This window comes from Aotus nancymaae, unplaced genomic scaffold (genome assembly GCF_030222135.1).
Source record: "Aotus nancymaae isolate 86718 unplaced genomic scaffold, 86718_ANA_hifiasm-v0.15.2.pri h1tg000016l, whole genome shotgun sequence".
NCBI classification, from domain to species: domain Eukaryota; kingdom Metazoa; phylum Chordata; class Mammalia; order Primates; family Aotidae; genus Aotus; species Aotus nancymaae.
Genome location: NW_026988428.1, coordinates 71,404,274 through 71,431,791, shown reverse-complemented (window position 1 = coordinate 71,431,791; position 27,518 = coordinate 71,404,274). Strand labels below are relative to the sequence as shown.

At 36.7% G+C, this 27,518-nt stretch overlaps 1 protein-coding gene and 1 non-coding gene across 12 annotated transcripts in view; one reads left to right on the top strand and one right to left on the bottom strand.

Annotated features, from left to right (window-relative positions):
• The window catches only part of ERC1 (ELKS/RAB6-interacting/CAST family member 1), a 556,187-nt gene that overhangs the window by 265,262 nt on the left and 263,407 nt on the right, over positions 1-27,518 (top strand). For 7 of the 11 annotated variants that reach the window (XR_010343042.1, XM_064377596.1, XM_064377600.1 and 4 more), the window contains one exon: positions 15,814-15,945. The exons of the other annotated variants lie outside the window; for them this stretch is intronic. Coding sequence is in view for 6 of the 7 variants with exons in the window: in XM_064377596.1 (XP_064233666.1) it covers positions 15,814-15,945 (132 nt within the window). In the remaining variant the exon portion in view is untranslated. The remainder of the gene's footprint in view (positions 1-15,813; positions 15,946-27,518) is intronic. 11 annotated transcript variants of the gene reach the window in all.
• LOC135275447 (U6 spliceosomal RNA) lies at positions 2,920-3,026 on the bottom strand. The gene has a single exon (XR_010343080.1). It is a non-coding gene; the product is annotated as a U6 spliceosomal RNA (small nuclear RNA).

Sequence of the window (27,518 nt, the reverse complement as noted above, 5' to 3'; positions counted from 1 at the left end):
ATGAAATATTTGAAAAAAGAAAGATAGTATTTTAATGGTGGAATGAAATATATATCCATGAGTTTATACTGATATAAATAAGTAATCAAATATAAAAATAAATGGCATATGGGCAGACAGCTCTTTCTTATAGAAGAATTTCAATTAATAAGTATAGATGGAAATAGACCAAAAGAAAATCACCATGAGACAAACTGATGGTTGTGAAAATTCGTGTGTGAAAGATTGAGGTTAAACATGACTTTTATAGTCTCAAAATGTTTTCCCTGAGATGTTTATTTAAACAGAAGACTATAACTTTTCAGTAAAGAAACCTACCAGAGGACCTTAACAAAGTGTTTAGAGTTAACATTACCAGTAATAAAGAGTCATTGACATCATGAACCCTTGATATAATGCACTGAAAGAGACACAGTGTCATTTCCGTGTTATTCTTTCCAAAAATGCGTAACCTTATTACAATAATGAGAAAATGCTAGACAAACCCAAATTCTGAGACATTTTACAAAATAACTCAGCAGTACACTTTAAATATGTCAAGATGATGAAAGACAAGGAAAGACTGAGCAGTTTCAGATGGATTTGAGGGGAAATATCAAATAAATGAATTGTGGGATCTTGGATTAAAGCAGATTTCAGAAAAAGGAACAGAATTAGCTGGGCATAGTGGTACATACCTGTAGTACCAGCTACTTGAGAGGCTGAAGACAGAGGATCACATGAGCCCAGGAGTTTGAGGGTTGTGGTAAGCCCTGTTTATGCCACTGCACTTCAGCCTACGGGGCAGAGTGATACCCTGTCTCAAAAAAAAAAAAAAAAAAGAAAAGAAAAGCCAGAAAGGACATTAGTGGAAAAACAACGAAAGTATGATTCTCTATTTGGTTAATAGTAGTGTACCAATGTTAATTTCCTAGTTTTCTTTGTTTTACTATGGTTATGTAAGCTGTTAACATTAGAGGATCCTCGATAAGGAGTAGATGGGCTCTGCTCTGTTTTTGCAGCTTTTCTGTATGTCTGTAATTAGTTCAGAATAAAAATTTTATTTAAGAAATTTATGGACCAGGCACGGTGGCTCACACCTGTAATCCCAGCACTTTGGGAGGTCGAGGCGGGTGCGAGGTCAAGAGATCGAGACTATCCTGTTCAACATGGTGAAACCCCGTCTCTACTAAAAATACAAAAAATTAGCTGGGCATGATGGCGCGTGCCTGTAATCCCAGCTACTCAGGAGGCTGAGGCAGGAGAATTGCTTGAACCCAGGAGGCGGAGGTTGTGGTGAGCCGAGATCGCGCCATTGCACTCCAGCCTGGGTAACAAGAGTGAAACTCCATCTCAAAAAAAAAAAAAAAGAAATTTATATATCTCAGCATTTTTAATCACCCACTTCACTTTGCAATCCCTTTGAAATAAGTATGCTTTTGAATTTAAAAATGTCTTACTTCCAAAATTAGCACTACAGGATAGTTAGCTCAGGCTTTTTTCCTGTACTATTCCTGAATTTGTAATGCAGATATTATGTTCTCCATCTCGTTGACTTCCTAAACCCATAGTTTAATTAAGAATGTAGCTGATCAAGTTGATCATTCTAAAGATTCGACTCAAATCCTCAAGCCATGATGATGTAATATGACTGTTAGTAGAGTTATACCTAGACCTAGAGATGAACTTTGACCTGCCTGTATCCTTCAAGCACAGAAGGTTTAATTTTACTCATTTTTAGACATACTTGAGATGTCTTTCATTTTTTCAATATAAATTTATTGAATACTTTGTAAGTGTCAGGCACTGTTGCTAATCTTTGGTTATACGGTACTGAAAAGACATGTTCTCCACCCTTCTGGAGCATATTGTCTCTTGGAGAAACAATAAAACTAAACAAATAAGTAAGTATCAACCAGGGTAAATACTACAAAGAAATAAAGAGAATACTGTGATAGATGATGGGGGAGGGAAATATGTTGGGCAACAAATTTAGGTAGTGACATCAGAGGCATTCTCCCAAAGGATATAACATTGAGATCTGAAAAAGCCATATAAAAAGTGGAGAAAACTGTTTAAAATGGAGGTTAATGAAAAGCTTGGCATTATCAAGGTAGAGAATAGGTAAGGATCAGATCAAAAGGGACCTTGTAGGCCATGATAAGTTTAGATTTTATAAGTAGCGAAACATTCTACATGAAAAATTGACAGGATCTTATTTGCATTTTCAGGATACTGTTTGTTTGCAATATTTGGAGAATGGTTGGAGTAGGACAAGAGTCATTATAATGAAAGTGTTTGCTCACTATTTATTTCATGCCTTTTTTGTGCTGTGCAGTTTTCTATGCTAGAAGTAGTAATATTGCACAAGACAAACAAGCTCCTTACTCTCAAGATCTCACATTCTGGTAAGGGCTCTGTGAGAACTGAGGAGAGAGGTTTTTATTTAGAGACAGTCTCTGTCATTCAGGCTAGAGTTCAGTGGCATGATCATAGTTCACTGCAGCCTCAAAGTCCTGGATGTAAGTGATTCTCCTGCCTCAGCCTCTGGAGTAGCTGGGACTACAGGTGTTTGCTACTATACCTGGCTAATTTTTTTTTTTTTCGATGATGAAATAAGAATATTTAATGGCACAGAATGATATGTACACTCGAGGTTCAATGTTTTCAAAACATATCCAGCACTTATGGCTGCCTGTGCAGAGTAAAAAGATAGAAAGGTATAACAGAGCCAAATAAATTTTACAGTTTATAAAGTTTAATGCAATTGAGAAAGGTTTCTATAAAAATTGTTAAAATATTTTAGAGAGCAAATGCTTACTTTGCATAGCAATGCTTCAGTTACCTGGAATGCCCTCCCTACTTTCTTCCAAGCAAATTTTATGAAGTACTAAGCTCAGTGGCTCTGCTCCAAGTGCCAACAAGGTGAACAACCCGGTTAAAAATGTGGAATGCTTCACGAATTTGCGTGTCATCCTTGCGCAGGGGCCATGCTAATCTTCTCTATATCATTCCAATTTTAGTATATGTGCTGCCGAAGAGAGCACTAATTTTTTTTAAGTAGAGACTGAGTCTTGCTATGTTTCCCAGGCTGGACTTGAACTCCTGGCCTCAAGCAGTCCTTCTGCCTTGGCCTCCAAAGTGCATGGATTATACTTTACATTACTTATTATAACTTTTTTTTTTCTGCTGGACATCAAAAGATGTGTTATAGTACAATTACAATAATTTCGGTTATAGTAATTGCCACACACAGAACTCAATCAGGTAAATTCCAGCAACATCAAGAACTTTTTTTGTTGTTTTAATTTTTTTTTTTTTTAAGATGGGGTTTCACCATGTTGGTCAGGCTGGTCTTAAACTCCCAACCTCAGGTGATCCGCCCGCCTTGGCCTCCAAAGTGCTTGGATTACAGGTGTGAGCCACCACGCCCGGCCAAGAACTTTTCAAATAAAACACGTGGAAGCATAGTCTTAGCTGATTTGACTGTTGGTGATTTGAGGATGAAAAAAAGCTTTCTCTTGAAAGCCTACCCATCTTCTAAGGGTCAAATACTTTTTCTTGTGATGCCTGCCTAAATCCTCACAGTTGGAATTGATCATACCTTCTGTCGTAATTTCATGAGTTTCTGCTTTGATTTTGGGACTTATTTTATATTACTTGGTATGATATACTAATTATGTGCTGGTTCCTTCACATACTTGAGTTTGGGAATCATGTCTTGGTACTTCACATATAGTTGGTACTTCATAAATGTTTATTGATTTTTATTGTTATCTATAGATGTCAAGAACTTTCAGTCACATGCATCTTAGCCTGGTCTCTTAGTCTATTTGGGCTGCTATAGCAAAATACTGTATACTGGCTAGTTTGTAAACAATAGAAATTTATTTCTCACATTTCTGAGCCTGGAAAGTCGAAGATCAAGGAACCAGCAGATGTGGTGTCTGGTACAAGCCCACTATCTGGTTCATAGGTGGCATGTTCTTGTGTCCTCACATGGTGGAAGGGGCAAGGTAGCTCTCTGCGGCCTCTTTTATAAGGGCATTAACACCATCCATGAGGGCTTTGCTCTCATGACCTAATGACTTCCCAAAAGCTCCACCTCCTAATACTATCACATTGGTGATTAGATTTCAACATATGAATTTTGGGGGCACACAAAATTCTGATTCTGATTCTGATCTGATCTGATTCAGATCATTGCACCTGGCATTTGGAGTCTCCTGTTAAGCTAAGTGTTTTTAACCTCATCTTTAGGTAAGATGCTCACCTTCATGGCTTCTCTGTTTTACACAAGGTGACAACAGTGTTGGTGTTCTTTGAATATAACATATTGTTTTCCTAATGTATACTCTTCTACTTAGGCAGAATCTTTTTCCTGTGGATTTCCAGTTTTACTAAAGATTCTGCCTTAAAATTAACCTTTGTTGATGAACTCTCCTTGAACTTGTTACTGTCTTATCCATTGTTCCTTAGCCTGTATGTTAAATCATGCTTTATTGTTTTTATACTTTTCAATACACATTGTTTTATAATTGCCTCTGTGTGATTTAACCAATTTAATTTTCCCTTCTCAACTAGTTTATATCTGCCATAAGTGAAGAATTACTTTAAAATTTCTTTTCAGTCTCTCTTAAACATTGTTTTACATAGGTTCATTAATTATAGCTGTACTTACTGAGTTATAAATAATAAAATTTAATTTAGTTATGTTTTTTGAAACTGAATGATACTCAGTTCAGCATCCTAATAAATATTCTCTAAAATTCCATAGCTTATCCTTTAAGAGCCTTATACGTTTTAACAAAGGAAATGCCATCTTCCCTTATTTGAGAATATTAATTCTTTGAGCAGTAACACTCAGATATACCTTTCCACAAGGCTGTAAGTTTTAGTCTCATGCTAATAATGCAAAGTAGAGTGGACTGAAATGAGGCTCTTATCAATGGTGGTTTGGGGCTTTGTTTTTCTTTATAACAAAGATAAGTATCTGAATTTAACCTTGAAAGAGGTTGCTGTGAGAGAGATTAATGGAACTGCTAAAAGAATGCTGTGGTGCTGTGAGTCAGCTCTCCGGAGACCAATGAATATTAAGAATAAAGTTCAAAGAAGGTGAAACCAATAGAAATAGAGATGAGGAAAATCAGCTTTACATATATTTAAGCATATTCTCTTCTTAGCTATATAGTCAATGAAACATTTGTGTTTTTCTCTGAGATTTGATTTAACTCTGTCTACAAAAAAAGTTTCTTCATTTTGATAAGAGATTTTTTTCCTTTCTCAAATGAACACTGCTTATTGTTAATTTTTAGATTTGCCAGGGGGATAATTATTTAAGGAAACCTTTTTTAAAAATTAAGATTGACATCTTTTTAGAAATACTATTTCTAGAAATAGTATGTGGTTTGTCACATGCTAGATACATCTAATATGTTAAGGTTCTTGTTTTTGCAAAAATAAATTTTGGTTTTCTGTTTCTAGAACTTCTCCTTCACCTGTTTAAATGTTTAATCCTGTATCATTTCTTCCTTTTAATAAAAAATTTTTCTTAGTAAAACAGGGCTTTTTCTATATAGAATATTGTCATGTGTGAGTTTTTATGGTGTTCTTAATGAATATTAGAATAACGGATCATAATAGAAGAAAAGTGTGCGTATAAATCAGCATCTGTTTTTACATCCCTGTGGATAGTTGCTGAAATTACACGTGAATATTCTCTTTTACTGCAGGTGAAGCATCTATACAAATTGTTAGTTATGTGTGCAACTTTTAAAAACTCCCATCTCAAAGTGGGCCACTTTTTACCATTTAGAAAAATAACAAAACAGGGCTTAATATTATTTTTTTAAAACTCTGCAGTGTTTGAAGTGGACTGTATAGTACTTTTCCCTCTGACCAAATGTCAGTTCAATTTGATAGCAGTGAAATTTATTGAAAGACTGTTTATTGACAGTACTAACGTGCTCTCCATAAAATAATGAATAAAATTATTTTAGGCACTAAAATTATTAAAAAGTGAACTACTAAGTTCTCACGTTAGTGAAATGGTTTACTCCTTGCCTTTGTGTTGTGTGAGCTCTTCTTGGTTTGTGTTTGGAAGAAGTCTCCAATAAGATTCTTTTTTTCTTAAATTTTATTTTTATTTTTAATTATAATGGCTACATAATAGTAATTATACATATTTACAAGGTACCTGTGATGTTTTGATACAACCATGCCATGTGTAATGATCAAATCAGGATAATTAAGGTACTCATCACCTCAAGCATTTATCATTTCTCTGTTAGGAACATTCTACTTTTTTAGGTATTTTAACATATACAACAAAGTGTTGTTAATTATACTTGTCTTATGCCACTGAATATTAGTTCTTTTATTTTTATTTATTTATTTATTTTTGAGACGGAGTCTTACTGTGTTCCCTAGGCTGGAGTGCAGTGGCATGATCTCAGCTCACAGCAACCTCTGCCTCCTGAGTTCAAGCAATTCTCTGCCTCAGCCTTCCAAGTAGCTGAAATTACAGGTGTCTGCCTCCATGCCTGGCTAATTTTTTTTTATTTTTAATGGAAATGGCGTTTCACATCTTCCCCAGGCAGGTCTTGAACTCCTGACCTCATGATCCACCCAACTCGGCCTCCAAAAGTGCTGGGATTACAGGTGTGAGCCACTGCACCCGGCCTAGTCCTTTTATTTTTTAAGAGACCAGAAGCAGGTATGCAAATAGTCCATTTTCTATGACTCAGTGGCAAAGGTCAACCTCTTATGGACCGCATCATTTGTCCGTTATTTTAAGGAAAAGTTATTTTTGGGATTTTTTTGGTAAAGGTTTTGAAAACATGTGCTTGTTCTTTTTATAAGCATTACAAATCACAGATGTATAGTGCCCTAGGATTAGGTAAACCCCATGTCCTTGCCCAAGTTTCTTATACTCAGCTACCATGATTTTCAAGATGAGAATCCCCCCAGTCTATATGGGATAATTGTGCTATATGCTCTGTAAAATTTGTTGATATAAAGCATCATTTTTATTTGTGTATTTTTTCTGTTTCTTTGATGAAATACATCTGCTTTTGACTTTGGTTTTTAACAATTGAGGTTATAACAGAGCACCACTCTAACTGAGGGGAGATATTTGAGGGGTTTTAAAGAGAAGAGGGAAGAGAATGTTTTTAAATTTTAATCCACAGTATTGTCTTAAAGTAGTTGGTGTGTAACTAAATTCTGTCTCTATATTATGCTAGCTTTCTTTTCTTAAAATTGACTTCATGAACGCATCTGGCTTTAATTTTTTTTCACACAAAATGTCTAAGAAGTTGGTAAATGAATTCTGACATGTTGAATGATTTTAATGAAATCTTCTGCATGTGTATATATGCTTAGGGAATGGGGAAGAGGGAGGCAGAATAAGCAGTGGAGTCGAGGATAATAAAGAATTACTGTCTCTTTACATTAAGGATAATGGATAACAGTTAACGTTAATATCTTTCAGAACAGGTTAAAGTCTATCTGGTAAGTGGTGTTTACTCCCAAGGAAGCAGCTCTTAATATTAATTCAAATAAATGACTTCTATTACCTTGTCAGAGTGAGAGTTGGGAGAGCGGGGAGAGAATGTGGGAGATTGTTACCTTGGATAATCTTTGTGAAATCTGAATTGACCTTCTTTCTGTTGCTGAAAAGGGCAAAAGCATAGTAAGATCTGCCATTATCAAGTAGTTCTTTTTTATGTTACTATACTATAGAGCCTTTTAACGATTTTTGAGGGAGATGTTTGAGGGAACAACAAACTAATTTTTAATTGCTCTTTCTTGTTTGCCTTTGCTATCCTGATTAAATGTTTGATTGGAAAGAAAGGCAGTGGAGGCTAGAGTCTTACAGCTGCCGTGCTGCGTAGCTTGGTGTTGATAGAACTGATATCAAGAAGTGAAGTTCTGAGAGATGTATTAGGAGTGGTATCATGGGAGTTGCTGTAGGGTCCAGTCTCTCCCTGTTAATCTGGCTGAGTGAAGCTATAGTTAGGCTGTCCCAACTTCTGCCCTTACCTCTTTCAATATAGGAGTCTTCTTATTTAAGGAAATGAGGAATTTTTTGATAGGTCTTCCTTCTCACTCTACCAGATCCCTCAAAGTAGTCACACAAACCTCCTGCCGTGAACCCTATGCTATGTAAATCAAGTATTCTTATTTGATTTCGGCAAATATGATGAGGTTGGCAAAAGTAGGCTTCAGTTACATAATCCAGTAGTAGGAAAAATAGTCTGGGTTCATTTTGGTGAGTGCAAATGTGATTAATAGTAGTTGAAGTAAAACTCTAAAGATACAGCTTTCATTTTAGGTGATATGAACTATTTAAAATTATAAAGCATGTTCCTTTACTATCTCTAGGTAGCTTTTAAGTGAAATGTCTGACACACAATACATTTCTAAATTTTGGGTTTCCTGAATTGTTTAAGCAGAGTAAAAAAGCCAAGTTAGGACAGGTGAATGAAATAAAACTCTCCCTCTACTTAATCTTATTTCCCTAGGCTGCCAATTTAATGCTTTTTTTCTAATTAATGAGTGCTATAAAATGGCTTATCTCCAAACATTACATGTATTAATGGCAAAAACCACAATTACTTTGGCACCAACCTAATAATTCATCCTTGTAATTTTTAAATTTTTTTTTTATATTTATTTAATTAATTTATTTATTTTGAGCCAGAGTCTTGCTCCCTTCCCCCAGGCTGAAGTGCAGTGACGTAATCTCGGCTCACTGCATCCTCTGCCTCCCAGGTTCAAGCAATTCTTCTTGAGTGTTTGGGATTACAGGTGTGTGCCACCACCTGGCTAATTTTTGTATTTTCTTAGTAGAGACGGGGTTTTACCATGTTGACCGGCTGGTCTTGAACTCCTAACCTTAGGTGATTTGCCCACCTCAGCCTCCCAAAGTGCTGGGATTGCAGGCTTAATTTTTAATTGACAAGTAATAATTGTATAGGGTACATTGTGATGTTTGAATACATATATGCATTGTGGAATGATAAAATCAGGCTAATTAACATATCCATCATCTCACATACTTATTTCTTTGTGGTGAAAACATCTCAAATCTGCTTTTTTGGAAACAATTTTGAAATACACAGTATGTAACTTCAAATTAGAATCTGTTTTTGGCGTATTTTTTTTTTAACCCTTTTCCCCTGTCTACTTTAAGACTAGAATCAGTTGTAATGAAAATTCATGAGGAACCAGGAGTTTAAAGAAGGTCTTTATTCACTGGGGACCAACAGACTGAGTATTTCATTCTCATATTTCTTAAAAATAAAAAAGCGCTGGATGTGGCGGCTCACACCTGTAATCCCAGCACTTTGGGAGGCCGAGGTGGGCAGATCATGAGGTCAGGAGATCAAGACCATCGTCGCTAACACGGTGAAACCCCGTCTCTACTAAAAGTAAAAGAAATTAGCCAGGCATGGTGGCACGTGCCTGTAGTCCCAGCTACTCAGGAGGCTAAGGCAGGAGAATCGCTTGAACCCAGGAGGCGGAGGTTGCACTGAACTGAGATCGTGCCACTGCACTCCAGCCTGGGCAACAGAGCGAGACTCAAGTCTCAATTAAAAAAAAAAAAGAAAGTCCGGGCGTGGTGGCTCACGCCTGTAATCCAAGCACTTTGGAGGCCAAGCTGGGCAGATCACCTGAGGTCAGGAGTTTAAGACCAGCCTGACCAACCTGGTGAAACCCCGTCTTTAAAAAAAAAAAAGAGTTGATTCTCCAAACAGTCAAATGTGAGGATTCATTCAAATATGATTACTAAGCTTATTGCTAAACCTCCAGTGTATATCTCTTAAAACATTTGCCCAATTTTTTTTCAATTGAACTTTGATGATTATCAAATGTCACTGAGTATTCTTGAGTATTCTTGGTGTTGAACTATTCACGAATACGTTGAGTTACTCTAATTTATAATCATAGTCATAGGAAGATATCTCTGATTAGAATTCAATTCATTTGCAGATTTTATTCTGAATAATTCCTGACATAATGCATATTTTGCTGATTTCACATTTAGTGAAATGCTGAGCCATATTTCAATTCTATAGTTTCCTTAATATCTGCGTTTATATTTTAGGTATGTTTGGGTTCCATTTTAATATAGTCTCATACCAGTGGCTGTGTTTTTGTAGTAGAGGTCTTATTAGCTTAACAGAAGCATTTTTCTTTGAGAAGAAATTTTGTCTTCAACGATAATCCAATTTTGTTATACTGGAGCTACATCCTCAGGTTCTGTGATACTCATCCTTCAGTTTGACTCCAAATCATCCTTACCTCCTGGCATTCATCCCTTTGTGTAGTCCCCTCCCACACCCTATCAGGATTGGTCTGTGTGAACAGTACAAGAAGGCAGAAGTGATGGCGCTGACTTCTGAAGCTAGATCATAAAAGACATTGATGCATCTGCCTTGTACTCCTGAATCACTTGCCCTGGTGAAAGCCAGCCTTCATGTTATAATGACACTCAAGCAGCCCTGTGGAGAGGAATAGAGGCCTCTTGCCAATAGCTGCACCAACTCGCCAGCCATCTAAGTGGAAGCAGAGGACTGAAGCCTCGTTGACATCTTGACTGCAACCTCATAAGAGACCCTGGCACCAGAACTGTTCAGCAAAGCTGCTTTTGAGTTCTTGACCCATACAAACTGTGTGAGATAATCAGTGTTCACTATTTTCTTAAGCTGCTAAGTTTTGAAGTAACTCATTAATACAACAATAAACAATGAATACAGGTATTTTATGTTTTAAGTGTTAAGGTGATCTACCATAGTCTGATTTTTTTTCCCCCTAAGTCCACAGTTTGGTTTTCTCAGTTAGAATAGTAAATGCTATTTTAAATTGTTTTATTAATATTATCACCATGGTAATAATTATCAGGGTTGAGTACTGTTGGAGCTTTTGTTGGTGTTTATTACCTATATAACTCATATTTGTGTGCTGATAGCCTGTAAACTGGGAAGAGAGTTACAAACGTATGTAAAACATGATGTGTCATATGGCCTCTTACAGATTTATTTCATATGTAAAAACTGCTCTAACTAGTGCCACATTCTCCAGTTGAAATATAATGTGAGCCACATGTATAATTTTGAATTTTCAATAGGTTCAAAAAAAAGAAAAGGAAACATATTAATTTTGATAATGTTTTATTTAATATCCAAAATATTATTTCAACATACAATATGAAAATTATTAAAGTGTACCTCCTTTTTTTAAGACTAAGTTTTTGAAATTTAGTGTGTATTTATAGCACATCTCAATTTGGACTAGCCACTTGTTGCTATTGGCTCCTGCATTGGACAGTACAAATAGTATATTAGCTAAAGAAGAATATTTTCTTCTAAGCTAGCAGCAGATTAAGAATGCCTATAAACAACAGGAATTATTTTCTCAAGTTAAGTGTGGCATGTCCTACCTTAATCTCAAGCTACATTTAGTTTCAGTAAATCAGCTAATTTCCAGATGTTTCAGATTCTTCAAACCTGAGGAATATAGGGATCGGAGAAATTAGGCATAGTAGATGGCGTACATAGATTTCTTTAGCATTACAGACTCAGAATGGTTTTACTGTCTCATAGTTTATCATGAAGGTTAGTGAATGTGGACCTTTTGAAGGAGAAAATACACTTTAGTATGTGAAGCATATATTCCAAGCCTCAGGCTATATGTGGTATAATCACTCTCACATTTGAGCCACCAAGAAGCACCTTCCAGGGGTTTTAGCACATCCCCTTACTTCATCAGATGTGGTCCTGAGAATACAAGTATGTGAAGTCTATTGCATTTTATACTTTCTAAAGTCTAATATGACATCTTATTGGCTCACTCATTTTCAAGGAAGCTAATGATAACTGTCACTTCTTCAACTCAAAGTCTGATATTGACAGAGATTTTTCTTTTTGAGATTTATCTTCAGAATCTTCAGAATTTATGGAAGAACTTATTATGATAATATTGTCCCTTTTAAAAAATGTTCTTATTTAGAATATCCCATGGTTATCAAGAGTTGAAAGGAATTTCTCATCATAATTCTGACCCACTTCTGTAAAATATTGCTATGAAGAAATTCATAGGACTTCTGAATAAAAAGCTGAAGAGCACAATGACATATAATCCATACATGTTTTTTCTCTTTACCTTTTTTTTTTGACTGTGAGCACTGCCTGAGGATGTATTTGCCTGGTCTGCTTTTCTCTTTTCACAGTAAACAGTTAACTTACATATTTAGAGTATCAGTTATCTAAACAATGACAGTTGTAACTGTTTCCAGAAGGTCTTTATATCCTGCTGTGCAAGATACTCTTTTAGCATATTTTCCAATTTGCTTTTACTTTTATATCAGAACAGTATACATTTTATGTTATTTGCACAATGAAATAATACTTACATGTCTTAGAATAATAGTCGCTTCTCTCATTCTTGTCTAACTCTGATTCCTCTTCCTCTGAGATGACTACTATCACCTCTTTTGGTTGTTTCTACTGCTGTTTATTTTTATCTTTCCAAATGACATTTTTATATTATTGTTCTGTTATTTTTCTTATTTGGGCATCATCTGTTGACTTCTTATAGATGATGAGGAATTAGTGTTTTTACACAAACCAACACACACGCTTCCTTCTTTCTGCCCTCCCAATATAATTATATCTAAGTCTACGTTATTAAATCTGAGGCACATAGTATATTATGATTTACATTTTGGTTTTTCCTGATGTGCCTTAGTTTTCCTTTTTGTTTTTCCTTTCTTGGGTATCTATTCCCAAATTTCTGTCTATACCTGTGAAATTCCTCCCAACATCATTACTACTATAAAATACATCACACCTTATTGATCGCCTTCAGATAATCTATACATCTGCTTTTTTTCTTGGAAACATTAATTTCTTTTCTCCACTGTAATGTGTACTTAGCCTCTAAGTTTCCTGTCATCCTTGTGGTTCTCTTCACCATTCACCTATGGTAGAGCTCCTTTTTTCTGGATTTCACATCTTCTTTCCAGGTTTACCTCTTCATTTTAGTAGAGTATACCCAAGGGGCCTCCTGAGAGAGTCTTTGAGCGAGGTACTTTTCTTTTAGGGATTTTGCATTCGACTCTCATATTTGATTGTAGTTTAGATACAGAATTCTAGATTGGTAATCTTTTTTTTCCCTCAGAGTTTTGAAAGTATTATTCAAATTGTCTTTTAGTTTCCTGTGTTGCCATTAAAAACTCCAGTGTCTTCTGATTTTTTGATCCTACGAGTGATCATTTTTGACCTTTCTAAAAGTTTTCAAGATGTTTTCTTTCCTCTAGTGTTCTAAACTTTTTTCAAAAAGCATTCATATTATCATCCAAGCACCAAGTGATGGATTTAATAACTTTTTGAAAGAGCAAGGACAAGAAAGAATGATTAGTAATATTACCTAGCAGTGCTGTTGATACTCGGGTATTTGTAGGACACAAAGGCTTTACTGTTTATTTCTTACACTGGCTCAATATTTTATTAAATTAAATAGGAGATTCAAGCTGTGGTTCAACACAAGATAAACTTCCTTGGTTTATTTTAGCAGATCTCTCAATATTCCAAAACTAAAACTGGTGCCAGATTTTACTCACTAGATAGATTAAGTAATTTGGGACTTTGTTAATGAAGGTGAAAAGGGGATTTGCTATCTTCATTCTCTTGTATTATAGTATCCAAGTTTGATACAGTTGCCTTAGAGCAAATGATTCCATACTTAGCTTTACATTAAAATGTTATGCAACTTATCACATAAATATTACTTACCAGTTGTTTCCTTTTATTTGTAGTTTCACTTGCCTTTTGTTTTGTATCCTTATTATCAAGAAAGATTTTTAACCAGATTTGCTATTAAGTCCAGAAATCTTTTTTTAAATAAATGGCCATGAGTAGTGAGCTCATGTGGTAGGCTATAGTTTCACTGCTGGTTTCAAATAAAGTTATGAAATAAGTTCTGTAATGAAATACTATGAAAACCTGATTCCTACATTGTGACAAATTACTAATCATTTTCTCCCTAAACTTTTTTTATTGATAAAGCCACAAAGCTTTTTTGACCCCACACAGATGTACAAGTAAAATTGTTTGCTTGAAATAGATTCCTGGGAAGTTATTTGGAATTAACTGTTTCAGCCTGAATTAGATAATAGAAGCCTATCACTAGACTTCCAAAAAACAGTTTAAGAATGGGATATGGTAGACTGCACAAAGACATAATACTGAGTTTTCCCCAAGTTGCTAATGAGAAACATTATCAACTTTGTCTGTTGATAATTTACTTCGTAATCCTTCATACTCCATAATCCTTCTTTTATGTTTAGTTTTCTTTGATTCTGAAGAAACCACCTTGGCCTTTGTTTTGACTGGCATCATTCCTTGTCTCTCTGCGTGGCATCCCTTTAAAAACCTTCACTGTACTCTGCTGTTCATGGCAAGTCAACAGAGGGAACAAGGATTTCAACAAAGAACATTTTTTTTGATACAGCTAAATTGCCCTGCATAAAACAGAACCTTACTTATGGGAATAGATCACGGTATTTTATAACATCTCTGAGAAGAATGAAAACTTGTCTCTTAAGATGAACATAACGTACATCCTCAAACTGTGAATATTTTTTTCCAAATCTCATTTTTTAAAATTTAGAAAAATGAGAGAGCAAATGGTTTATCAACTGTTTATTAGAAAGAATGTTAAATAATAGATTCTGTACTTCCAAAATGGGGAGAAAAATCTGACTTATCTTCGACAGATTGCAAGTTCTAGAGTTTTGAAGGCAAAGTTGTCAAAAAGGACTTACCAAAGTGGACTGCAGTATAATTGAGTTTCTTAGATAAAAGAAAAAATTCTTTGATATCTTTTCCTGATAAGAGTATTCTGAAAATTGGAGAATGTTTTAGCAAATCTTGTTCTTTTATTTTATATATTTTTAAAAGGAAACACTTTACTCTTAATCCTTTAGTTTCATAAGTTAAAAAGGGAAGTGCTTATAATAATCTGATGAATCCAGTTCTCCGTCCTACTTGAACTCTTCTTCATTTAGTCTTCTTAAGATCTCTCCTATCTTACATGAACTCAAAGTTCCATGGGATTTTGTTTGACTTTCTAATAGGTCAACTTTCATCTCTTCAGAAGCTGTGTTTTAAACTTGTGTAGAACATGAGGGCTGGGAATTGCTTGATTGGCTAATAAAATTGCTCCTTCTTAGCTCCTTCTTAGTCACTTATATCCAGTTGTCATTTTTGGTTTTCTCATATGAGATGATGAGAAAACTACACATTCTTGAAATGTTAGGAAGTATCACTTGCTTTTTAATGTCTTTTAAGAAATTGTTTGCCAACAATTGTCTATGAAGAATATAATCTGAAAGATCATGCTGTTTACTGAACTTTTTTCATCTAGGCTTAACTGCAGGAAAAGAGAATGTTTTGATATTCAATCTAATTACTATTTCATCAAAGCTGGCTTACGCTTAGAGAGTAGTTCAAAAACAACTTTGTGCTTTTAAAAATCAAGCCCTTGCTGCCTCTGCTGTCTAATACAGTTTTATTCCCTCTATTACAGAGAGCAAATTCCTCACATTTATCTTGCTTAACTAACTTGACCCTTTGCTCTTAACAATATACTTCTTCAGGCTTCTTTACTTTCCTTGCTTTATTATTTCCTCTGTGACGATACCTTGTTGACAAGGATTTGCTTCTGATGGGAAGAACATTTAATAAGCAAATAGCCCTTTCTTAATAAATAGGCTCTCCCTGGGTCAACTAATTAATCTACTTCACCTAGTCTTCCATCATTTTCTAGGACAGTCTCCGTAAGAAGGATGACAGGATTGAAGAGCTGGAAGAAGCACTAAGAGAAAGTGTACAGATAACTGCAGAGCGGGAAATGGTGCTAGCACAAGAGGAATCAGCCAGGACCAATGCTGAAAAACAGGTCTGCTATTTTATACAGTTCCTAGCAATGCTGCTGGCTAAGCAAAAGGTAAAACACAACCAGTGTAGTTTAGGTAAACTATACATATTTTATGTTTATATGATTTCAAAACCACTTCATAGAGTATAAGTCCCAAGGAGTTCCTTCATAGCTGTGTTAGATACAAGGATGCGGTTTCTTTCATGTGAAGTATAGAAAGAAAGACCAACTTTATTAGCAAAGCTGAGAGAGAATTTATTTCACAGATTGAATGCCTTTCAATGCCCTGTTCCTAGGTAAATGCCTTGTCTACTCTTTCTTAAATAAGAATTGAAATAAAGTTGTATGAGAATTGACTCATGTAACACAAGAGGTCTCTGCATTAATAACTTAGGTCTGATCCCATATATATTTACGTAGTGTGTGCTAATGTATTGGATGAGATGAAATGGAGTTTGTCTGTCTGCTACAAGACTGGGCACAACCCTGGCTTTTAAACTGAATGAAAAAACACAAACATTTCTGACTGAAAAATGTTTATTTCAAATAGCTAATAGTTTATTCATTTCATACCCTGCCTCATTCAAGAGAACACTTAAGGTTGTAACAAGTTAAGATTAATAGTGAGCATGAAGGACACAGAAACCATGCACTTGAGTCCCAGATAAGCATGTCTCAGCCTTGGAGGGACTTGCTGAAGAGTTCTGCTGTGGCAGTTTGTGGTGCTTGTTTTATATATTTCTGTATCTTTTAAGATCCCCATACTCTTGCTTTTGACTTTTCATCAGGAAGAATAATTATAGATGGGAAATGTGAATGGAAGAAATAGTTTTAACAAGTGGAGGTTATAATCCCAGTTCCCATTATGAGAATGTGATTTAAGATTTCAAATCTATCTGACACAGAGGTTCATAACACTTAATTTTGCAGTAATTGTTTCCTTTCCATTTCTTTGTGGGAGAAATATAAATGTTAAACAGGAAAAAAATGCTCAATGAAAAGGTTAACAGGAATCTTTCGAGGAACCCCCTTGGTCAGACCACTGGTGTTATTGTGAGTTAAGGTAGCTATAGTAAAGAAGGGTATGTTTCTGAGGCAAACATAGCATATGCCCCAGGGAGTCCCTTCATAGCTGTGCGAGATACAAGGATATTGTTTCTTTTGTGTCAAGTATAGAAAGAAAGACGAGCTTTATTAGCAAAACTGAGAGAGAATTTAACTTTTTGCAGAATGAGTGCCTTTCAGTGCCCTGTTCCTAGATAAATGCCTTGTCTACTCTTTCTTCAAATATGTTCGTAATGCACAGTCACATAGAACTTGGGTAGTGGAGAGCTTCAGAGGAGGGATGGCAACAGCCATTGTGTCACCCAAGGGTGGGGAAGAATTTTCTTTAATCTTGATTTTACCCTTTTTACATTCTCTCTGTCATTTTTCAAATAAAGATTTTCTTCTGCTTTGGCCTCATTATTTATTGACAAGTATTAAAATTCAGAGATCAGGAGAGATCCAAGATGGCTGATCACTAGCAGCTCGGGATTGTAGCTCCCAGTGAAAGCGCAGAGAACGAGAAGATGCCACACTTTCAGATGAATTTTTGTTGCTCACGGACCAGGAGATTCCCAGCGGAGGATCCCCACAGGTTGCCAGTGCGACTCTTGTGGCCGGCTTGGCAGTTTTGCCAGCACCTTGGTGCGGTGGTCCTTGGTGCAGAGTAAGCGGGACTGGGTCCCCTTTTGGCCGACGTTTGGAGCTCTGGGAAGGCAGAGTCGCCTATTCAGCTGATTGAAGGATGGCCTCAAGAAGGGAGCCAGACTGGAGATTCCCGGGCAGAAAAGCACCATCAATCTTAACACTGCTGTTTTGGCCAGTGCAGTGGATTGCTCAGATTCTGGCGCTGGGAATCAACAAGTTGGATGTCCACTCAGAGACCTAATTAGAAAGTTGGTAATTACAAAGATGACAGATGGATAAATTTATAATGAAGGAAAGAAACCAGCCTAAAAAGGTAGAGAATACCCAAAATCAGAATGCCTCTCCCTCTACAGGGGAATCACAGTTCCTCATCAGCAATGGAACAAGGCCTGATGGAGAACGAGTGTGTTCCATTAACAGAAATAGGCTTCAGAAGGTGGATGATAAGAAATTTCTCTGAATTAAAAGAACTTGTTCTAACCCAATGCAAAGAAACTAAGAACCTTGAAAAAAGGTTTCATGAAATGCTAACAAGAATAGACAATTTAGAGAGGAATATAAGTGAATTAATGGAGCTGAAAAACACGAGAACTTCGCGAAGTATGCACAAGTTTTAACAGTCGAATTGATCAAGCAGAAGAAAGGATATCAGAGGTGGAAGACCAACTTAATGAAATGAAATGAGAAGACAAGATTAGAGAAAAAAGGATAAAAAGGAATGAGCACAGTCTCCAAGAAATATGGGACTATGTGAAAAGACCTAATCTACATTTGATAGGTGTACCTGAATGTGAAGAAGAGAATGAATCCAAGTTGGAAAATACTCTTCAGGATATTATTCAGGAAAACTTTCCCAACCTAGTAAGGCAGGACAATATTCAACTCCAGGTAATACAGAGAACACCACAAAGATATTCCTCAAGAAGACCAACCCCAAGGCACATAATCGTCAGATTCATTAGGGTTGAAATGAAGGAGAGAATACTAAGGGCAGCCAGAGAGAAAGGTCAGGTTACCCACAAAGGGAAGCCTATCAGACTTACAGCAAATCTCTCAGCAGAAACCCTACAAGCCAGAAAAGAGTGGGGGCCAATATTCAACATCCTTAAAGAAAAGAACTTCCAACCCAGAATTTCATATCCAGCCAAACTAAGCTTCACAAGCGAAGGAAAGATAAAATCTTTTGCGAACAAGCAAGTACTTAGAGATTTCACCACCACCAGGCCTGCTTTACAAGAGCTTCTAAAAGAAGCACTACATATATAAAGGAACAACCAGTATCAGCCTTTCCAAAAATATATCAAAAAGTAAAGATCATTAATGTGATGAAGAATTTACATCAACTAATGGGCAAAACAGCCAGCTAGCATCAAATGGCAGTATTAAACTCACATATATTATTATTAATCCTAAATTTAAATTGACTACATCCCCCAATCAAAAGATACAAACAGGCAAACTGGATAAAAAGCCAAAACCCATTGGTATGCTGCATCCAGACCCATCTTACATGCAAGGATACACAAAGACTCAAAACAAAGGGATGGAGGAAGATTTACCAACCAAACGGAGAACAAAAATAAATAAATAAATAAAAAGCAGGAGTTGCAATTCTCGCCTCTGATAAAATAGACTTTAAAGCAACAAAGATCAAAAGAGGCAAAGAAGGACATTACATAATGGTAAAAGGATCAATGCAACAAGAAGAGCTAACGATCCTAAATATATACACACCCAATACAGGAGCACCCAGATACATAAGACAAGTTCTTAATGACTTATAAAGAGACTTAGATTCCCACACAATAATAGTGGGAGACTGTAACAGCACATTGTGAATATTAGACAGATCAACGAGACAGAAAATTAACAAGGATATCTAGGATTTGAACTCAGACCCAGAACAAGTAAACTTAATAAACATTTATAGAATTCTCTACTTCAAATACACAAAACATATATTCTTAACAGTACCATATCACACCTATTCCAAAAGTGACTACATAATTGGAAGTAAATCACTCCTCAGTAATTGCATAGCATTTCATAGGTTTAAATGAAATATTGGTTGACTGCTTGTTTGTTATTTTCTTCCCTTATTCCTTCCTGTCTCCATTGTTAAGCACAATTACTGGCATAAAAGAGGTTTTCAATTCCCATTTTTAGACTGCATTTTAGCCTGGGCAATAAAGCAATACTCCCGTTCTCTCTCTCTCTTTCTCTTCCTTTTTCTTCCTCTCCTTCATTCTTTTTTTTTCTTTCTCTCTCTTTTTTTTTTTGAGAAGGAGTTTCACTCTTGTTACCCAGGCTGGAGCGCAATGGCACAATCTCGGCTCACCGCAACCTCCACCTCTTGGGTTCAGGCAATTCTCCTGCCTCAGCCTCCTGAGTAGCTGGGATTACAGGCACGCGCCACCATGCCCAGCTAATTTTTTGTATTTTTAGTAGAGACGGGGTTTCACCATGTTGACCAGGATGGTCTCGATCTCTTGACCTCGTGATCCACCCACCTCGGCCTCCCAAAGTGCTGGGATTACAGCCGTGAGCCACCATGCCTGGCCTTTCTTTCTCTCTTTCTTTCTTCCTTAAAAAAAAAAAAGTGCTGAGCATTCCAAGGGTAAAAACTAGGTTACTAGGGGGGAAAAAAAGGCATAAAGCCTGAACTGTAGAATACACCATTTAAACAACCCCCCTCCACATTTTTCCCGAGATTCAGTATCAGCAGCAGTAGCAGCAGCAAGAACACCACCACAAATCAGTATTTCCCAGAGTGAGAAACCCCTGAACCAAAAGATGTTTCTTGGACAAAGGTTCTTCTGGTATATAAGTTTGGGAAACACCACAAATTATTGCCTTCCTCTTGGAGACCCGTGAACACCCAACTTATTACACACACACACACAAAATCAGAGATCATGCAGAGAGTTTGGCAGTTTAATAATAGATTATGCCATTATGGGATATAGACTTCTGTTATTTATTTTCCTTTTTGAGGCTATTGTGTGAACTGATTATAATATGCTTTGGGGGTATGTTTTATTTATGGTTAATAGACTTTGCAGTTTTTAGCTTTATAGAAAAATTGAGCAGAAAGTACAAAGAGCTTCCATTTACTCCATTTCTACCTCAGTTTTCCCTATTTTTAACATACTGCATTAGTGTAGTGTTTGTTAAAGTTAATGAATCAGTTTTAATGCATTATCATTAACTGTGTGGTCCATAGTTTACTTTAGGGTTCACTTTTTGTGATGCACAATCTCATCAGTTTTGTCAAACGTATAATGACATGTATGTGCCATTACAGTGTTATACAGAGTAGTTTCACTGCCCTGAAAGTCTTATGCCCCACTGATTTATTCCTCTCCCATCTTCCCAATCCCTGATCTTTTTTACTGCCTCTGTAGTTTTGCCTTTTCCTTTATTGATAGTTGGAGGCATATAGTATGTAGCATGTTCAGATTGGCTTCTTTCACTTCGCATCTGCATTTAAGGTTCTTCTTTTTGTGGCTTGATAGCTAATTTCTCTTTATCTCTGAATAGTATTCTATTGTACGGATATGCCAGTTTGTTCATTGCTTCACCTGTTGAAGGACGTCTTGGTACCATTCAGTTTTTGGCACTTAGGAATAAGGCTGCTGTGAACATTCACATGCAGACTTTTGTGTGGATATAAATTTTCAGCTTATTTGGATAAATAACTGTTAGTGTGATTGCTGGATTCTGTGGTAAGATCATATGGTAAGAGTTTTGGAAGAAACTGCCAAGCTGCCTTCCAAAGTGGCTGTGTATATTTTGCTTTTAATTGCAAGCTTTTTGCCTTTTCGGTTTTCTCATTTTCTACCATTCTGCTACTCATGGCCTATCTGAAGCTGTTGCATGAGATATTGCATGAGACCAGTTATTTGAACTTTAAGTGGTTCGAGGTATGAAGAAATTGCTTTTATGTTTATACTTCTGAAGGCTTACAACATTTATCTACTGTCTTCTTCTCTCCCATTTTTTATTCTTATTTTTAATCTTTTCGTGTCTTTTTTATTTTTATTTTTTGAAACGAAGTCTCGCTCTCTCGCCCAGACTGGAGTGCAATGGCACGATCTCGGCTCACTGCAACCTCTGCCTCCCAGGTTCAAACCATTCTCCTGCCTCAACCTCTCAAGTAGCTGGGACTACAGGCATGTGCCACCACACCCAGCTAATTTTCGTATTTTTAGTAGAGACAGGGTTTTGGCATATTAGCCAGGCTGGTCTAGAACTCCTGACCTCAAATGATCTGCTCGCCTCAGCCTCCCAAAGTGCTAGGATTACAGGCATGAGGCACCATGCCCAGCCCATCTTTTCCTGTCTTTTAGGTCCACTATTTTATTTTATTTATTATTTTTTTTTGGAGACACTCTTGCTTTGTCTCTAGGCTGGAGTGCAGTGACACGATCTTGGCTCACTGCAACCTCCGCCTCCCAGGTTTAAGCGATTCTTCTGCCGCAGCCTCTTGAATAGCTGGGATTACAGGCGTCTGCCACCACGGCCAGCTAATTTTTGTTTTTTAGTAGACACTGGGTTTCACCATGTTGACCAGGATGATCTCAATCTCCTGACTTCATGATCCACCTGCCTCAGCCTCCCAAAGTGCTAGGATTACAGGTGTAAGCCACCACACCCAGCCTAGCTCTACTATTAATTTTACTTATGTATATTAATTATATGTACTGAGATATTCTACAAATGTTCTTTTGAAATGCCTTAAATGAAGCTTTTTTGTTTAAGAACATTATTCTTATCTTTCTCAGATCAAAAAGTTACCTCTTTCTCACTTAAATTTAGCTTCTGGGAAAGAATGACTCCCTCTGTCAAAGGTAGGATATCTACATCTCTGAATTCATCCAAGAGCAAAGTAAAATTGTATGGGAGCCATAGTTCTTATTAAAATAAGATGTAAAACTAGCCGGGCATGGTGACTCACGCTTGTAATCCCAGCACTTTGGAGGGCCGAGGCCGGCAGATCCCAAGGTCAGGAGTTCGAGACCAGCCTGCCCAATGTGGTGAAACCCCATTTCTACTAAAAAATGTAAAAATTAGCCAGGTGTGGTGGCACACACCTGTAGTCCCAGCTATTCGGAGGCTGAGGCAGGAGAATTGCTTGAACCTGGGAGGGGGAGGTTGCAGTGAGCCAAGATCGTGCCACTGCATTCCAGCCTTGGTGACAGAGTGAGATTCTGTCTCAAAAGAAAAAAAAAGACGTAGAACCTTCCAAAGTTCGAGAAAGGAAGAACTCCCATAAGAAAACATCTCCTGTTGCCTTTTCTTTTCTTTTCTTTTTTTTTTTTTTTGAGACAGAGTCTCACTCTGTCGCCAGGCGCCAGGCTGGAGTGCAGTGGCGCAATCTCTGCTCACTGCTCTCTCCGCCTCCTGAGTTCAAGCAATTCTGCCTCAGCCACCCGAGTAGCTGGGACTACAGGTGTGCGGCACCACGCCCAGCTAATTTGTGTATTTTTTTGAGTAGAGATGGGGTTTCACCATGTTGGTCAGGATGGTCTCGATCTCTTGACCTCGTGATCCACCCGCCTCGGCCTCCCAAAGTGCTGCGATTACAAGTGTGAGCCATTGTGCCCGGCCACCTTTTCTTTATTCTCACAAGATCCCCTTATAGTTTGTTTATTCTTGATACATGCTGCCCCACCCTGAGCCCATGCTAGAAATTTAGAGAAGTTGTGTAATGTCCTAATGAAGGAAGGTTCCCCCTAACCTGTGTGAACAAATTGAGAGTTGGAAGTGAATGATCCCCACAGGGGAGAACCCAGCGGCTCCTTTACTTTTGGTTTGTCCCTTTCCACGTGGCGATTCTTTTTCCGGAAACTTTCTCTGTTTAACTTTTGGTAGGTTTTGTATTCTATTGAATGTGAGTGTCTGTTTTCTTAAACTGAGCGTAAACAACATCTCCTAAATAAGTCTCAGAATTGCCAGGGGCTAAGGAGCAGCATGCTTAGTTCAGCTGTGCTATTATGAACTTTAAATTTTTGAATTTTCTTCTAACACTTTAAAAGAATGATTTAGATATCTTCACTGGGGCCGGGCAGAGTTGGCTCACACCTATAATTCCAGCACTTTGGGAGGCAGAAATTGGAAGATCACTTGAAGCCAAGGGTTCAAGACCATTCTGAACAACAATGCGAGGCCTTGTCCCAGAAAAAAAATTTTTTTCAATTAGCTGGGCATGATGGGGTATGCCTGTAGTCCCAGCTACTTGAGAGTCTGAGGTGAGAGGATCACCTGAGCCCAGGAGTTTGAGGCTGCAGTGAGCCATGATTGTACCACCACATCCCAGCCTGGGCAACAGAGTGAGACCCTGTCTTTAAAAATAATAATAACAACAGCAACATTTGCACATATTAATTAAATTTTTCTATTAAAAGCCCATTTTTAACAGCGATACTTAGTGATAAACAGTGATTTTTTTCAGATTGCCATTTTGACATTATATGGCTTATATGTTAAGTATAAATTCTTGACGTTCGAGGTCATAGGATTATATCTGTATAATGGTTTGCTAGGTAAATATACATTATTGAGCATTTTTAAGGCTTACATATTTTTTTTAATACATAAAGTTCTTCACTGGCTGAAAAATCTCCCCTGTCATTTATGCAGCAGTTATCACCAGAATACCCAAGTTCATTTTCACAACGAACAGTTGCCCACTACAGAAGCAAAACTAGTAGAAGGGTATGTCTGTAGAAGATGATGTGCACTAATAGAATTATAATTGTATTCCTTAGTCTTTCTTATTGCCTTTTTAACTTTTAGCAATTCCCAGAGTGTACAATTTATTCTTTACTTTTTAAACATAATTCTTTACTGGTCTGAATATTAAGTTATATTTTCCTCATTGTTCATTAAATGGCAGCGATACTCTGAAAATAAAGTTATACTTTCACTTGTGCTTTTTTTTCTACAAAAGTTTAAAAAATATCTTGTACTTTTCCAGTGCCACATTAGGCACTGAAAATGCAAAGGTAATAGATACAGCCTCTGTCTTCAAGAAGCTTGTAGTTTATTGGGAAAGACTGAAGAATGAATTTATAATTATGGTTCTGTTTGATAACTACCATGATAAAGATCTTAATACAGAGCTTTAAGAATAAAGGAAGAGGGGCAAGCCTGAAATCTAGATTTGGGAGGTCTACAGAAGGCTTCATGAAGGAGGTGTCTGTGTGTGAGTTGAGTCTTAAAAACAAAGTATTAGGCAAAGAAGTGAAAGATGTTCAGCGTATTCCATGTAGAGGGAACAGAGGTGAAAGCTGGAAGTGTCTAGGAAACCAAATGATTGTTAGTAGCTACTATTGAGTGTAAATAGGAATGACAAGAACTATGTAAAGAAGAGAAAAAGATGAGAGAGTAAGAGAGGTCATTTGCACAGGTGTGCACAGTCAGATCATGCCGTATGAAGCATGTTCTATATTCAAGGTAGTGGAGAACCACTGAAGCATTTGAAGCAGAGAATAATGCTTGTTATTAACTTATTTGCTCATTCATTCATTCAACAGATCTTTATTACTTACTCAGTGGGTGCTATGGTAGTCTTGGATAACACATAGTGATAAATAAAGTAGCTGTAGTTTCTTGCCTGAGACCTTACAGTTCAGATGGGGACACAGACACTAACCCAGCAAATAACATTTAGTTACTAGTTGTGACAAAAGAAAAGAATAGATTTTCAGAAATACGCAATAATTTATTGAAAGTTAGCAACTATTTTAGGTTAAGTGCTCAGAGAGGATCCTCTGTGAAAGTAGCTTTTTTCCTGAGCCTTGAAGGCTGAGAATAAGCTTGTCTTGTGACAATTGGGCAGAAGCAGCAATTACATTGGTAATAAGGTGGAGAAGAGCTGAACATGTCTAAGGAAGACTAATATGACTGGTGGGCAAGAACAGTGCGAGCTATGCATGGCTTTCTATGTAAGCCGTCGTAGAAGTCTGTGCTTCATAAGAGGGATGGAAGCCATTGAAGAGTTTTAAAGAGGGCATGACATCATCCAATTTATGTTTTTAAAAGATCATTCTGGGTATTGGGTGGAGGATGAATTGGTGGAGGGTAAGACTGGAAGGGGGAAGATCAGATGGGTTATTAAAGAAGCGTAGACTGGACATCTTCTAACTGAGGTATGCATACACCTGAGTGCATGAGCACTTTCCCAAAAGGCAGATGGACACAGCCTCTCAGCCTGTCAACATGTGTATACCTGAAATTGATCTGCTCAAAAGGCTCCTAAGGTGTACAGATTCTCCTTTTTCACTTTTTCCTTCACAGTTGTGCACCCCTCACTTTATGACAGACACAACTCTCCTGATTTTTGCTATCCTATATTCCTCAGAGGTGAAAGAACTCTGGAGTGATAGCAAAGGGACAGTTCAGCATGTTGGTGTTAAAATAATGGATGAGTCTGTCAGGTTTTCTTCAGTTCTTTGTTCTCAACAGAATTGAAATAAAACCTAGTTAAGTTGCCAGTTGGTAGATTATTATAAATAATTTTCAGTGACAGGTTACCATCTGGTTTAAGGCATGTAATTCTGAAGTAATACAAAAAATTGAGATACATTGCTATAACAAAACTACTTCCATTCCTATTCATTTATATATGTGAAAATGCTTTCTTAGTGCTTACATCTATGAAAGTGAAAAATACCAATAGAATTGATACTGAACCCTTATCTTCCTTTTTTGTTGTTGTTGAGATGGAGTCTCATACTGTCACCCACACTGGAGTGCAGTGGTGACATCTTGACCCACTGCATGCTTTGCTTTCTGGGTTCAAGTGATTCTTGTGCCTCAGTTTCCTCAGTAGCCAGGACTAAAGGTGTCCACCACCACACCTGACTAATCTTTTTGCATTTTTAGTACAGACAGGGTTTCATCATGTTGGCCAGGTTCGTCTCAAAATGACCTCAGGTGATCTGCCTATCTCTGCCTCTCAAAGTTCTGGGATTACAGGTGTGAGCCACTGTGCCCGGCCTGAACTTTTATCTTTCTATTAATAAGTAACATTAACAAGGAATAGCTAAACTAATAAAAGTATAAAAGTCCCATTAATTTCATTAAGAAAGATGTATTTAATACATTTTAATTAAAATGTATTCTTTATGTTTAATAATTTTCTCATATTTAATATGTATATTGGTTTTTCATTGATACTTTAGTACTAGTGATTCTAATGACAGCTCAGTCCACAAGAATTTTTAAGCGTTATGACCACAGGAAAATATTAAAATATCAAATTTAAATTTATATAAATATTTTTTATTGAGAAAAGTACAAGAAAGGATCCACGCAAACAGTCTAGCACAAAGTAAATTACATTAGTATAAAATATTATGGAGAAGTAGAATGGAAACATAAGGTCAAAGAGAAAAAGGAAAATGTAAATAATAATTTCTCCTTACAGTTTTTAAATAGATGATGATGGATACCAAGTATGGTATTTGTATTTTATTGGATACTTCCTTTTTTAAAAAAAGTGACGCTTTTTAAAAAAAAGTCTTTAATACCATAAAATTAGATCCTTTACAACTCTTTAAACTTACGATGTAAAAAATTTATATATCAAGTTAAAATCATTCTGTCTCAGTATGTTTGTGAGCAGAAAAAAAAAAATGCAAAAATAAATTTTAAAATCATAGTTGTATAAACTATTTTAGGAGGTATACAAGTAAAAATGTGTAGAGAATCTTGGTCTACGCAAGAGGTTGGGCAGATCAGGCAATTGTTAAAGAGATTCCACAGTGACAGTGGAGATAAAGAGAAATAGGTAGATTTAAAATGTCTTTTGGAAATAGAGCTAAAAGGATTTGGTGAATTACACGTATGGATAAGGATAGATAAGAACAAATAAGGCCCTTGGATTTCTGGTTAAC